This window comes from Parasteatoda tepidariorum, chromosome 7 (assembly GCF_982258835.1).
Source record: "Parasteatoda tepidariorum strain Cologne lab strain chromosome 7, Ptep-v5.0, whole genome shotgun sequence".
In the NCBI taxonomy this organism is placed as follows: domain Eukaryota; kingdom Metazoa; phylum Arthropoda; class Arachnida; order Araneae; family Theridiidae; genus Parasteatoda; species Parasteatoda tepidariorum.
In genome coordinates, this window is record NC_141761.1 from 34,575,133 (window position 1) to 34,588,136 (window position 13,004).

At 31.0% G+C, this 13,004-nt stretch overlaps 1 protein-coding gene across 1 annotated transcript in view; it reads right to left on the bottom strand.

Moving 5' to 3' along the window:
- The window catches only part of LOC107441937 (fatty acid synthase), a 73,081-nt gene that overhangs the window by 37,923 nt on the left and 22,154 nt on the right, over positions 1-13,004 (bottom strand). The window contains exons 10-12 of the mRNA XM_043048093.3: positions 5,295-5,524; positions 3,187-3,491; positions 540-895 (exon numbers count right to left, since the gene is read on the bottom strand). Coding sequence (XP_042904027.2) covers positions 540-895; positions 3,187-3,491; positions 5,295-5,524 — 891 coding nt within the window. The remainder of the gene's footprint in view (positions 1-539; positions 896-3,186; positions 3,492-5,294; positions 5,525-13,004) is intronic.

Below are 13,004 nucleotides of genomic sequence, written 5' to 3' on the forward strand. Positions count from 1 at the left end.
ATCATGCATTCTTGATATATTTAGTTCTGAATTAATTTTGATTTATGTATGTATTATATAAACTGAAACATCATAGTAGTACGTTGAAAATTGATCATTTTTTGAAAAAATCATCGGAGGAGGTAGGAACAGATCAAATTCGTTAAAAAAAGACCTTTGAAAAATACCCAACTTTATCCAAAGTCATTGTTTTTAAATTGTATTGACTTTATTTTGTATATAAAAAAAGCTATAAGAAGGCTACTTAGAAAATAGGCTATTTATAAGACATAATTAGAATTATTAAATAATTTATGGCTAATACCTTAAGTAAAAACAGCAATTGATTCAGTTAGTTTTTTTTATCTAATTCGCTGTAAAATATGAAATAACAATTTGATTAATTAAGCAATTATCAAAAATGCATATAAGTATTCCGTCGCAGACATATATGTAGGAAACATTTATGAAAATTTACAAGGACTAACAGATAGAAAGGAAGAAATGCAGAAGGGAAAACTCGTAAATAGATGATTTAGTTAAAATTTCAGGATACTTACTTTTCTGAGTAATAACTGTTGCTCGGTGTATTTTGAAGTTTTCTATAATTACTGGCATTTCATTAAAATTCTTTTGGAGCTTTGAGGCTAACATGTCCCAAGCAAGGTATATATATCCAGCAGCCGGAAAGAGTGCTCTTCCATCAATGAAATGGTCCATCAGGTAGCTGTCTTCTTTGTCTAGAGCGAATATGTGATTGGATGTTCCTGCTGATCGAGACCATTTGGGAACATCAAACGACATAGAGTAGTTCCATCGAATCAAATCTGATATTAATGGAACTCCTCGAGGAACTGGGAATTGAACTGGAGGATATAAGTTCTCAACCTTTGGATCCATTCCTTCTTGATACATTCTAAGCAAATAGGGGGAGGGTGGAATTAAAAAAAATATCAAATACACTCTATAACAAAAAAATCGACGCACCAAGAATTAGTTGTCCGATTGAACGAAAATTGGTGAGTAGGAAGACAATGTACAGAATAGTAAATGATTAAAATTTCAGAACAATTGAATAATTTATTGCAGAGTTACAGTAACAAGTTCAATAAGGTGCTGACCCACATCTAGCCTGGATACAAGCTGCCACACGGCGTGGCATAGACCGATAAAGCTCCCGGATGGTCTCTTGCGGTATTTCCTGACAAATTCGATCCAATTGTCGAACGAGGTCATCAACATTCCGTGCCAGATGCAATCGCCTTCCTATCATATCCCAGACATGCTCGATGGGAGAGAGATCTGGTGATCTGGCAGGCCAAGGAAGAGTTTGACAAGCTTGCAGACAGTTCATAGCAACACGTGCCGTATGTGGTCTGGCATTGCCTTGCTGAAAAACCAGCCAAGGGCGCTGCAAAAGGAACGGTAGCAAAACAGGTCTTAGGATGTCGTCGACGTACATCTGTGTAGTAAGTGTACCTCTAATGACGACCAAAGGGGTCCAACTGTCAAAGGAAATGGCACCCCAGACCATAATGCCTTGTTGAGGGCCGGTGTGGCGTGCAATAGTGATGGTAAGTGAAGCGTAATTCAAAAGCTTATTCAGTAAAATTTCTTAAACAATGATAATAAAATGAAATTCAAGTTCTAGTAGCTCCAATTATAATGAATGCAGTTAAATAAAAGTTTGAAATCTATTTATTATGTGTAGACCACGCTGTCAAGACTCTGTAGCAAGTTAGGAAAGAACCATTATCTCTATGGAGAGAGTTTGTTTGTAGATAAATGTACGCCAAATGGATGCCAAGCTCTCAGCGCGAACGCATATCAACGTCGCCAACTCTTAAAATGATGTTGCAAAACCTGCTTTTTGCTTGCTTTCTTAAATTATGTGAAATGAGGAAAATGAAACTTATTGAATAATCAATTAACAAGGAATAAGAATTAATAAAAATGATAAAAATATCGTAACAACTATACGTCTTTATATTTGCATTTAAAGAAACTGATAAAAGAATAATAAAGATTGCTCCTTGCTGACGATTTTCTTCTACATAAAAACAAAAGTTTGAAATTCCTTATCTCGCATTTGATTTGTTGAAGGCATGATAGCATAAGACGAGCCATTTCAATGAACCAATCAAACCCAAAGTTTTTGAAACGTCATATAATTGTTTCTTTTTTGAAAATCATTCTCCTTATCTATCGAAATATGTCACTATGTCGAGGATTTCAGTAAGACTACGAAACTATTACCTTCTTTTAATAATTCTAAGATATGTATCGTAAAATATAGCACGAATTAGCTTTCTTTCCAACGTGTTTAACTTTTAAAAGCTTTCAAATTGTTTTAAAATCTATTTGTATGATCTGATAACAAAATAAATCCGAACTACATACAGTCACGGAGGATTGCTTTAATCCTATACTGTAATAGTCTTTCTTAACCTGCAACGGAGTATAGTTCAAAAATTGAAAAATAGTAGAAAGTTTTTATAGTTTACACATCTGTGTGCTCTATGTGCATGCTATGTGGAGCAACAATAACCTTAAGACATACTACCAGAACGTTACCGACGTATAAATGTATATTTATTTAACAATTCAGCCTCATCTGTTCATTTTTCTGTTTTCGACCACATGATTCTCAAGATGAAGCTTCATTCAAATCCAGTACGTACACTAATAGAAATTTCGGAGCATGATTTGAACTTTAATGGTCCAATTTTATGCAACCTTAATACGGTGGTAATTTAAACCCTTTTTATACTTGATACAATGGTCACAGTACAATGGTTTTACTTAAATTGTTTTTATTCTTGATACAATGGTCACAGTACAATGGCTCTACTTAAATTGAAGCATGGTAAAATTTCAAAGCAACAATATTATGGTTCAACGCTTAACCGATTTTTCCAAAAGTGCAGAATCAACGCTAAGAGTATCTAAGTACAGTCAGCTTAATTTTAACTACCCCGTTTGAGTATAAGTTCTAATTACAAAGTAATAAGAAAATACAAAGTAATCAAGTGAAGATTTTAAACTTCACGCTAAATCTGACAACGCAACTAAAACTAAACTGCTGACATCAATAACACTAACGAAGCAAGAAAACGTCAAAGTTTTGAATTACTATTGAAATATTGAACTATTTGGAATATTGAATGCAACATTGGTCAAAAGATGGAAAATACCATGTGAACTTACTTTCCGATTGCTTCAAAGAAGAATTTCGCATTATCTGGATCATTGCGTCTCATCAGACCGATGTAACTGCTTCCTGATCCGAGATCTCGTCTCATGATAGGTTGCAACAGATGATGAGGTCCTATTTCAATTGTGATCGCATCTGATGGTATTTTACGCATAGCATCTCTGAATAGAACCGGTGCTATCATGTTATGAGTGAAATAGTCTGCTCCAGCATACTTGCATTCTTCTGTTCCCCATTCATTCTCTGGGTAGGAACTACTAATCCATTTGGATGACCTTTCTTTAGGATTCGTGAAGACCTAATTTGATTGAAAAATTTTTTATAGAGGTTTATCACATTCACCTCATTCACATACGTAATAAATAATTAAGTAAACGGCGGAGACAGTTTCAATAGTCTTTGTTGGATACGGAAATGAAAGGTCGACCTATTTGTTTCAGAAAAAGGTTGAACGAAGGTTTCAAAGGTTGAAAGTTGAACATTAAAAAGGAACGTCTATCATTTTAAATAACCACCAATTTGGTTATCGCCATCATGTTCCAAATTCACCTTTTATCTCATGAATTTTTTCTCGACGAAATATTTTTAATGGGGAATAGGTGGTAGTTACTGGTTACCAACTCCTATAGAATGTCTACATGATGACTGTTTGATAGAATTCTAACACCCTTGTTCAACAATATTATTTTCCATTGTTGAAACACCTGTCTGCGCTTTATCGTTTCCCTATTGTTTTGCACTGCTAGTAGTATATGTTTTACTGCTGTTGGAACAACAGTATTTCTTGTTCTAGCAGTTGTAAAACAGATACTAGCTTACTCTGACTCTCAAGGATTCTACTTCAACGACGGGAAAAAAATATATTCAACGCTTTAGTAAGTACGTAAAAAGGAGCTAGTTGCACAGAGGCATACAAAAATTGCCCCAGTACATACAAAAATGTCCAGTCAGTTTGGCAATCATGCAAATATATATATTGCTCTTTACTTTGATTTGAAGCAAGGGGCTTCTATCTCACTCCATTTGTGGCCAGATATTTTGCCTCTCCCCTTCTCTTTCAAATTGTTTTAAATTCAATTCACTTACAATCATCCTGTGACAAGTATTTTTAAGTCTCGGTCCTCTTCTATTGTCCTGAGGGCTCCAGTCAAAAACTTTTTTTACTATAAATTGTTCAGGTTTGCGTGAAGTAAAGGCAAGTTCAGGAACTAAAGGCAAACCTTTAACCTTTAAAATTACTTAAAATTTATAGAATATAAACAATTTTCAGTGGGTTTTGTTTTAAAAAAAGGATGACATTACTTTTGGGTTGTTATCGTAGAATATCGATCCATTAACAATTAAATGTTTAAGAAAATATTAAATAGTTTAACTGAACTGATTTATTGATTGAAACTGATATTTATTGAAACTGATTTATGATCCTACATTTTGGCAAATCTGGGATAAGAAAATGTTTTTTTTTTCCTTCTTTCTTTTTTACTTTAGTATTTAGGTTTTAAACTGATATATCTTAAATGAATTTTGAATAGATCCATAGAATTAAAAATCGGAACCTTACTCCACAAGATGTTTTAATGTTATACACCCAATATAAGGAATATTTTTTATATTACTAAATATTCTGTCTTAAAAGTTCAGAAAAAAGATAAAATGAAATTGAATTTGAACGGAATGGTCTAAAAACGAAAGCAACAAAGTGCTGCACTTGACAGGGTGCCATGCGTTTTCTAGGGAATTCTGACAAAATTGTCAATCTCATTCGATGAAAGTTCAACATTGACTCATACTGAACTTTGGACCAACTCATAAAATAATTATAAATTGAAGCATGTTTACCTCCAAGTTAAACCCAGAATCATGAGTCTCAGGAAATATTATTTCATGCGATACAGGGGTTTAAATTTAAACTGTACTGAAGTTGTCACAAACTTAAATGCTGCAATGGTTCAATACGCTTCCAAAATTTCCAACTTCTTTCATTTTTTAAGCTGTATTTTTAATCTAAACAGACTCGTGATATCCAGTTTAGTAATGCAGATGAATATTTTCGTTTAAAGAATTTTTCTGAAGCATTTTTTAAGATGATTTTTCCACTTACTTGAAGAAGTTTCTCTCTCAGAAGTTTCAAAGCTGGTTTAATAAGTGGGCAATGTAAAGCACAGCCATACGAGTCAAAAACTCTAACGAAAATTCTTTCTTCTTTCAACTTTTTTGCAAAATTCTTCACGGCATCCTCTGCTCCGGATATCGTTGTAGAGTCATTGGCATTATGACATGCAGCAAAGACATCTTTTGGGCACCGCTTCACTGTCTCTTCCCAACTTAAACCTGAAGTAAAAACAGATCACTTTGAAATGGTTAAAATTAATGGACACAATAAACTGCACACACGGAGAAAACTGTCTATAGCACTCCGCTTACTCAGTGCAAACACTTTCTTTCACTGTAACAACCATTTTTCTGTCACCTTAAAGAATATTATGAAAGATTTAAAAAAAATTGCCATTTTTTCCCCATACCAATCCTAAAGAAAATCAGTTTAGGTCTTCCTTCCTTTTCTTGAATTCTGAAATTCTATCAATATATATTGATATTTTTCACAACAATTTAAATAAAATTTTTCTATGAATAGAAAAATAAATTTTCGCTGATAGCAGAACTGGGCATTTTGACAACCAAGTGATTAATAAGAATCATAATGTACAGTCCGCAAAAAAAAAGGATATCACCCTGAATAACTTTTGTTCTAATGATCGGATTTTCACGATCTAAGTGTCAATCTTAATGGTTCCCGGGGGTGACCTCAAATATGCTAATTAATTAGTGCTAACTTTTAATTAAATTACGAAATCAGACACAAAAACGTACTTTCTCTGAATAAACATGTATTTTTTTTTACATATTTGGAATCCTGACCCTTAAAATAGGGGGGGTAGACAAAATTTCGAAAAAAATGGGTTGTAAATTAGGTCGCAATAGGGATTTATATATCTGGCGATGGTTTAAAAATATGCCAAATTACCTCGCTATAGAAGGGGAAATAATTTATAACAACCATAAAGAAACTGAATGAATGACAAGATGGGAAAAGATAGTGCTTCTCGTTGCTAAGCAACCAAAAGAATTTTTCACGTTGCTTTCTGGGCTTTTTTTTATTTTTTTTAAATCTCCTTTAAAAAGGAAATTTAAATAAATTAATAAATTATTTTTGATTCTCCAAGATTATAGAATCTTTGAATTTTTATCTGACATTATTTATTTTTGTAAAGCTGTTTTAATGTAATTTGTATGACAGTTTTGAATTAAAACCAAATTTTCATAAGTTATCATAAATTTATGAAGAGTTGTAGGGTTAAATGCTTTTGCCCCGCACTTCGAGTTTCTTAGGAAAGGAAAAAAAAAGTGATCAAGCAAAGGTGGACCTGAAAAAAGATAGCTATTCTGATGCATAATCGCAAAATTTTATAGAAATCACGGTATTTATTTTCGATAAAATTGTAAAACTTAATAAATGTTATAAGGCATTTTAAAAGCATTTTGATATATATATATATATATATATATATATATATATATATATATATATATATATATATATATATATATATATATATATATATATCATAATAAATAAAAACAAAAAAAAACACGAAGAAAATTACGAAAAATAATAAGTTTTATTTATTGCGCATAAGCTGCAAGTAAATAGAACTCATAAAATAAGTAAATAAGTTCAAAATGTAGAAAAAACTTGGGAAAAATTACGGAACAATAAAAAAGGGGGGAAGAAAAATAATAATAAAAAATAAAACAGCAAGAAACCGGAAAAAAAATTCTAAAAATATCCGGAAAATAAAAGATCCAAAAGATCTTTCATCAGCTTACACGATTATATCAGCAAAAAAATAGTACTTTCTATTATTGTATCAATATAGCCAAAGTAAAATATATCAATGCAATAGTTTGAGAAGCACTCAAAAAAATTTTACAAAAAAATTACAAACATAAAGGAACACAATAAGTAAAAATATCAAGCGAAAGCAGAAAATTAAGTATAAAGAAGAAACAGAATAAAACATGAAACGAAATCTATAAAGCGAGCTGCGAATTCAAATGAACTTATTACATGAACGTGAAATTTTTAAAGAATTATTTAAAATATTTTCGAAAAAGATTGCCACATTACAAAATATGAAACCAAAAGCGGAAATTGAGCTAAAAGCTTAAATAAAGGGGTTTTGTATTAAAGTGCGTTCTTACTGCAGTGTTTTGGTTATACCTATTTTATATAATGTGATTATAACGCTTTTTGAATTTATTATTCTGTTTTTATCGGAGAAAATAGTAACTTCGTTAAATCATGAAAATTCTTGGAATTAGACATGAAAAGTTATGAATTTGAAAATCTAAAATGTAACAGATACCCTGTATTAAGGAAAATAAAATATTTCATTTGAAATCTATTTTTTTATTCAACATTATTTCATTTTATGCTTTACAGAATATTAAAACGGTGCGGAGATCAAGGAGGTATGTAAATAGGAAAATATATTAAAATCCATATCTTAAGTTCAGAACCTTTTTTCATGGCACTTGTTAACCAAAATGCTGTAATGATATTGTCAGCATTTCAATTAAAAGAACTAATTCGTTCTGTTTAAAACTATCTCTATCACACGACTTTTTTTTTTCCGAATGTCGCATACCTCCCTTAACTATATCCGTACTTCTTCAACTACGATTAAAATAAAACTTTATTTTAAGGAGCAAGTCAAGAATTTGTACTTCTTAATATTTGCAAATGATATTAAGTAAACTTAGTTTGCAGTAAAAAGAGTTGATGTTATTTACACACTCCTTTCGTTAGTTCTTTAAAAAACATGATTAAACGAAAATTAGGTTTATAATACCCTTAATTAAACAAGAGTAACAATTATTACAGTTTTTACAATAATTTTTCAACTCTGACACTCTTTTCATGAGATAACTTCTTTTGCCAACGATTTTGTCCCTTTTTTTTGTTAGTTGAAACCAGCTTACGCATTCTTGTAATTTTTACATTTTATCTTTGAAATTTTAATCTCGAAAGACATGCATGAAGTGACGCCTAGTCCAAAGAATCTAAGTTAAATAGTTGCAAGGCCGATTATTACGAAAACAATTAACTACTCTGGTTCAATGAAACAATTACAGTAAAACTTGGGTAAGTTGACCACTTCATGTGCATTGTTTTAGTGGCCAACGTAGACAAGTGGTCAACTTATAGAAGGGGTGGGACATTGTTTACTTTTTCGTTTCCTACATGTTGCTATACATTAAATTTTTTTTTTTTTACTTGACTTAAAAATTTGATTTAGCAAATGGCCAAATGAATATCTCAAGAAATGTGTTTAAACCTAAACGAACTTCAATTTGTTACACAGAAATAATTTTAATATTTAACTAACTTTATAAAAAAAATTATTTTGTTAGTTATGCATGTGAAGTGTTTAATAAAAATAATTTCTTAAAATATCAGAACACGAAAACATTGAAAACTTTAACAAAACAAAATTATTTTAACACTTTAAAATTTATTCTGTTATTACTACGCATACAAGCCTATTTGCTCACTATTGCAACTGGAAGAGCAACTTTACAACTAACACACCTGTTTTCAATGAATGAATGAAAGAAATGGTCAAAAGCTGACTCCCTACAGTTTCCCCAGATGGTCAACTCACAAAAAGGTTTAGATTAGCTTTTTACACTATTTCACCAAACAAGTGAAATATTAACATACATTGCGAAATGACAGAAAATTTTCTGAATTTTTTTTTTCTGGTCAATTTATGAGAGTTTTAGAATAGAATTTCATAATACTCCTAGACAAAATTAACTTATTTCAGTGGTCAACATACAAGATAGACAGGTGGTCAAGTTACAAAGGTTTTGCTTCTTTATTATGTAGGAAAATTTCCGTTCTTGATAATTGAGGTCAACTTATTCAGGTGTAAAACTTACAAGTATGGTCAACTTGGCAGGTTTCACTGTATAAATAAATCATTAATATTCTTGTTTTTTTATTACGAAATATTAGGAGAAATTTGTATACATAATTTCTTCAAAACGTGTGTTAAAACTATGATTATAAGTTATTTAAGAAGAAAAAAGTCAAATGGAGTAAAAGAACAATTTTTGAGATGATGATTCTAAAAATAGCACATTTTTCAAATCTTTTTGCAATTTTTTATTTTAGTAGTTGTTTAACAAAACAAGGCATATCGAACATTTTCCTGATATAGCAATATTTTTTTGAACTGTGCAAAAGTTGAGAAATTATACAAACAACTTTTAAAGAAAATATTTTCAACTTTTTAAGACAAAAGGGTAACTTAAAAGGGTTAGCGCACAAGATTAACTTTGAATGTTGAATTAAAATTGCATGCCCATAGTTTTTTGTTCATTTAAAAAACAAAACAATCTGTTAAATTTTTCCCCTGTGCGCACATACGCATTTACTTTTCATTACTCGAATAAATAAGAAGTAATAAAAAAAATAAAATTAATAATTTATCTTCATTTTTCGTAAACAATAGTATTTTTAGTAAATAGTCAGCTGTTCTGCTTCGAATGATATTGAGTGTGATCAGTAGAATATTTTTAATTTCTTAACAAGATTTAATTCTCAGATAGCTGGCAATAATTTTAAGTTTTCTTTCAATAAGAACTTAGCAATAATTTAAAAAGTAATTTTACTTTAAAGAAAAACATAAATTAAAGTACTTAAACAATTGATTAGTATATTATTGGAAAAAAATATACATAATAGAATTTTAAAAAAAATTGCATTAAAATTCAATAAAAAAGTTAGAAAAATAATTCTGCGAAACACGCATAGACAGGTAAATTACAAATTTATTTTAAGATTAAGGCGATATATAAGATGTAAAGAAGTTTTAAAAAACTCTACTCTAAACTCAGCTGCACGACAGCCCATGGAGGGCCAAGGCCTACTATGCCCATCTCAGTTTTCTGGACCTAGGGCTCTGGGGTGCAGGAGCAGATGTTCCGGTCAGGTGGTCAGCCGAACGCGGAACCCCCAGTGTTTAGTTCCAAATCATGCTTGGTACTTATTTATCGACCCACTGAAGGGATGAAAGGCTGAGTCAGCCTTGCCCGACCCGAGGAACGACAGGGCGAAGCGCTACCGCTCAGCCACCGGGGGAAGTTTTAAGATGATTAAAAATGTTGACTACGCATTCGTATTAATAATTATAAAATATATATTCAAGAAATTGATAAATATATTATTCCAAATCTATGCATACGTGTGTATATTATTGAAATTGTATCAGTTATTGAAAAAGAAAATCAAAAATTAAAAAATAATCACATTAAGTAAGCACAATCTGGTGCATAATCATATTCTATCAGAAGCACGCCTTTATAAAACTAGACATTCGTTGAATAAAGTGTTTTTTATTCAAAATGTTTTATTCATAATTTCTTTACTAAATTACAAATACATTATTAAATGACTAAAAAGAAACATCGTATTTTATAGTTTGAAAGAAATAAAAATAAAAAGATTAGCAAACGATTATTAGCGAAAAAAATATGAATGAAATTTTACACTACGCGCGCGAAGTCAAGTTCCTCGCAAGTTTATCACATTTTAATATTAATCGCCCCATTTAATCATTTTTTTATTGTCGCCAAATTATTTTTTTAAAAATAATTAATTTTAATTTTTTTCAGCTTCTAATAAATAAAAACAGTTGAAACTTTAGATTTTTCTATTGAAAAATATGTAGATTATTATGGTATAAAAAAATTCATACCTTATATTTCAAAATTTTTTCATCCTCAATTTAATTAAATAATAAAAAATAATTAATAATTATTAAAAATTATTTTTTTCATGAAATTATCTTTGGGTAAATGAGTTTTATGAGTGGGTGCAATTTTTTTTGAATTGCTTCATTAGTTTTGAAAATATGACTGAAAACGCAAAAAGCGAAATTAACATTAAGGGGTACGAACTTTGGATCGCTCTCCTGACCAAACTATGGGGACCACATTTCCCAGATTGCGGCTACCCCCTATATTTTGAAAGTTAGGAATCCAAATATGTAAAAAAAAATACATGTTTATTCAGAGAAAGTACGTTTTTGTGTCAGATTTCGTAACTTAATTAATAGTTAGCACTAATTAATTAGCATATTTGAGGTCACCCCCGGGAACCATTAAGATTGACACTTAGATCGTGAAAATCCGATCATTATAACAAAAGTTATTCAGGGTGATATCTTTTTTTTTTTGCTGACTGTATATCTTAAAATTAAAATATTAAAAAACTTAAGATTTTTCAAATCCAAACTTTTCCATCGATTGATTTTCGTACGAAATTTGTGTAAGTATTTCTAAAAATTTAATTCATGTTTTTTTTTAAATCATCATACTAATATACTATCGGGGTAAGGATTCCAGCTCATTAGCCAAGTCTGATCTTTAATAGTTTATGGGTAAAAATATACTTGAGGGTGCCCCTTGGTGAAATTGGCGACTTATGTTTAGCGCCATTCCTGTTTGTGCGGAACACTGTGGTAACAGGAATGGCGGCAAAACGTTAGAAATTTGTAATGCACCCAATATAAGCAAAATTAATTAACACAATAAAATGAATTTTGAATTGAAACAAAAATTAATGGAGTAAGCACAGAAAGAAAAAAAAACACTTTTTCATTAAGCTTGAATATTCTTAGATTTAGGTGCACAGAATTCTATAATAGCAGTTAGATACTGTCTAAATTTATCATGAATAGAATCTGTGTACCTCCATCGCCACATAAATTCGGCGAAATACGAATCGAAATGGCGTCCGTGGTACCAAACTGGATGTGACATTTTTTTTATAGTCCCTTTTTATGATCGCCCACATACCTTCGATCTTATTGACCAGAAGCAAAAGTAACCTTACCAGCCGGTATCCACCGTAGAACTAACGGACCTCTGAAATGTCATATACTGTTGAACATTTAAAAATAAAGCTGAAATCTAAACCTATCAGAATCACGATTCGTTTTTAACATCGCCCAGCTTGGCGATCAACCGCGATCACAACTTGGCGAGAATCAAGGGGCACCCTCAAATATAGTCTACCCAGCTTATGCAATAATACTTCTTATTTTAACCAAAAGATGAAATTAATATCTGTGAGCTGATATCTCTGTCATATCTGTAACCCCAGGTAATTTTAAACCACAGCAGGTTTAACTAGCACCTTGTTGCACATAAACTGCGTAGTATCTGTGGTCGGATCGAACTCACGACTCACAGCTTTAAATTAGAGATATGAGAGAAGAGTGAAAGACTACGGAAAAATAGTAGATAGAAATAAAGGTATACAGAGAGTATCTGTAGAAATATGGCTTATTACTTACTAAGGGTCGCCATTGCTATTTGAACTTTATTCAAAGATTCGATTCATCTACTTTATTTAACTTTCTTTGTAATTATTAAATTATTATGGTAACGCCGTAGGTAAATTGGAAAATACGACTCATTATAAACTGCAGACGCCATATTTGTTAGGCTTATTGCATTGAGAATAACAAATAACGTCATCAATTAGCAAAGATGTGGATTTTCCAATCAGCCTACGAGAGTAATGCAGTCAACTCAATATTAAGACTTACTATAATGAGTTAGAAATTATATATAAGTCACGGCGAAAGACTGAAATTGGTGGTTGTTGACTTTCACCGGTGAATTTCGACAAACACCAAATACGTCTGTGAAAGATCGAATATTTCATTACATTCTT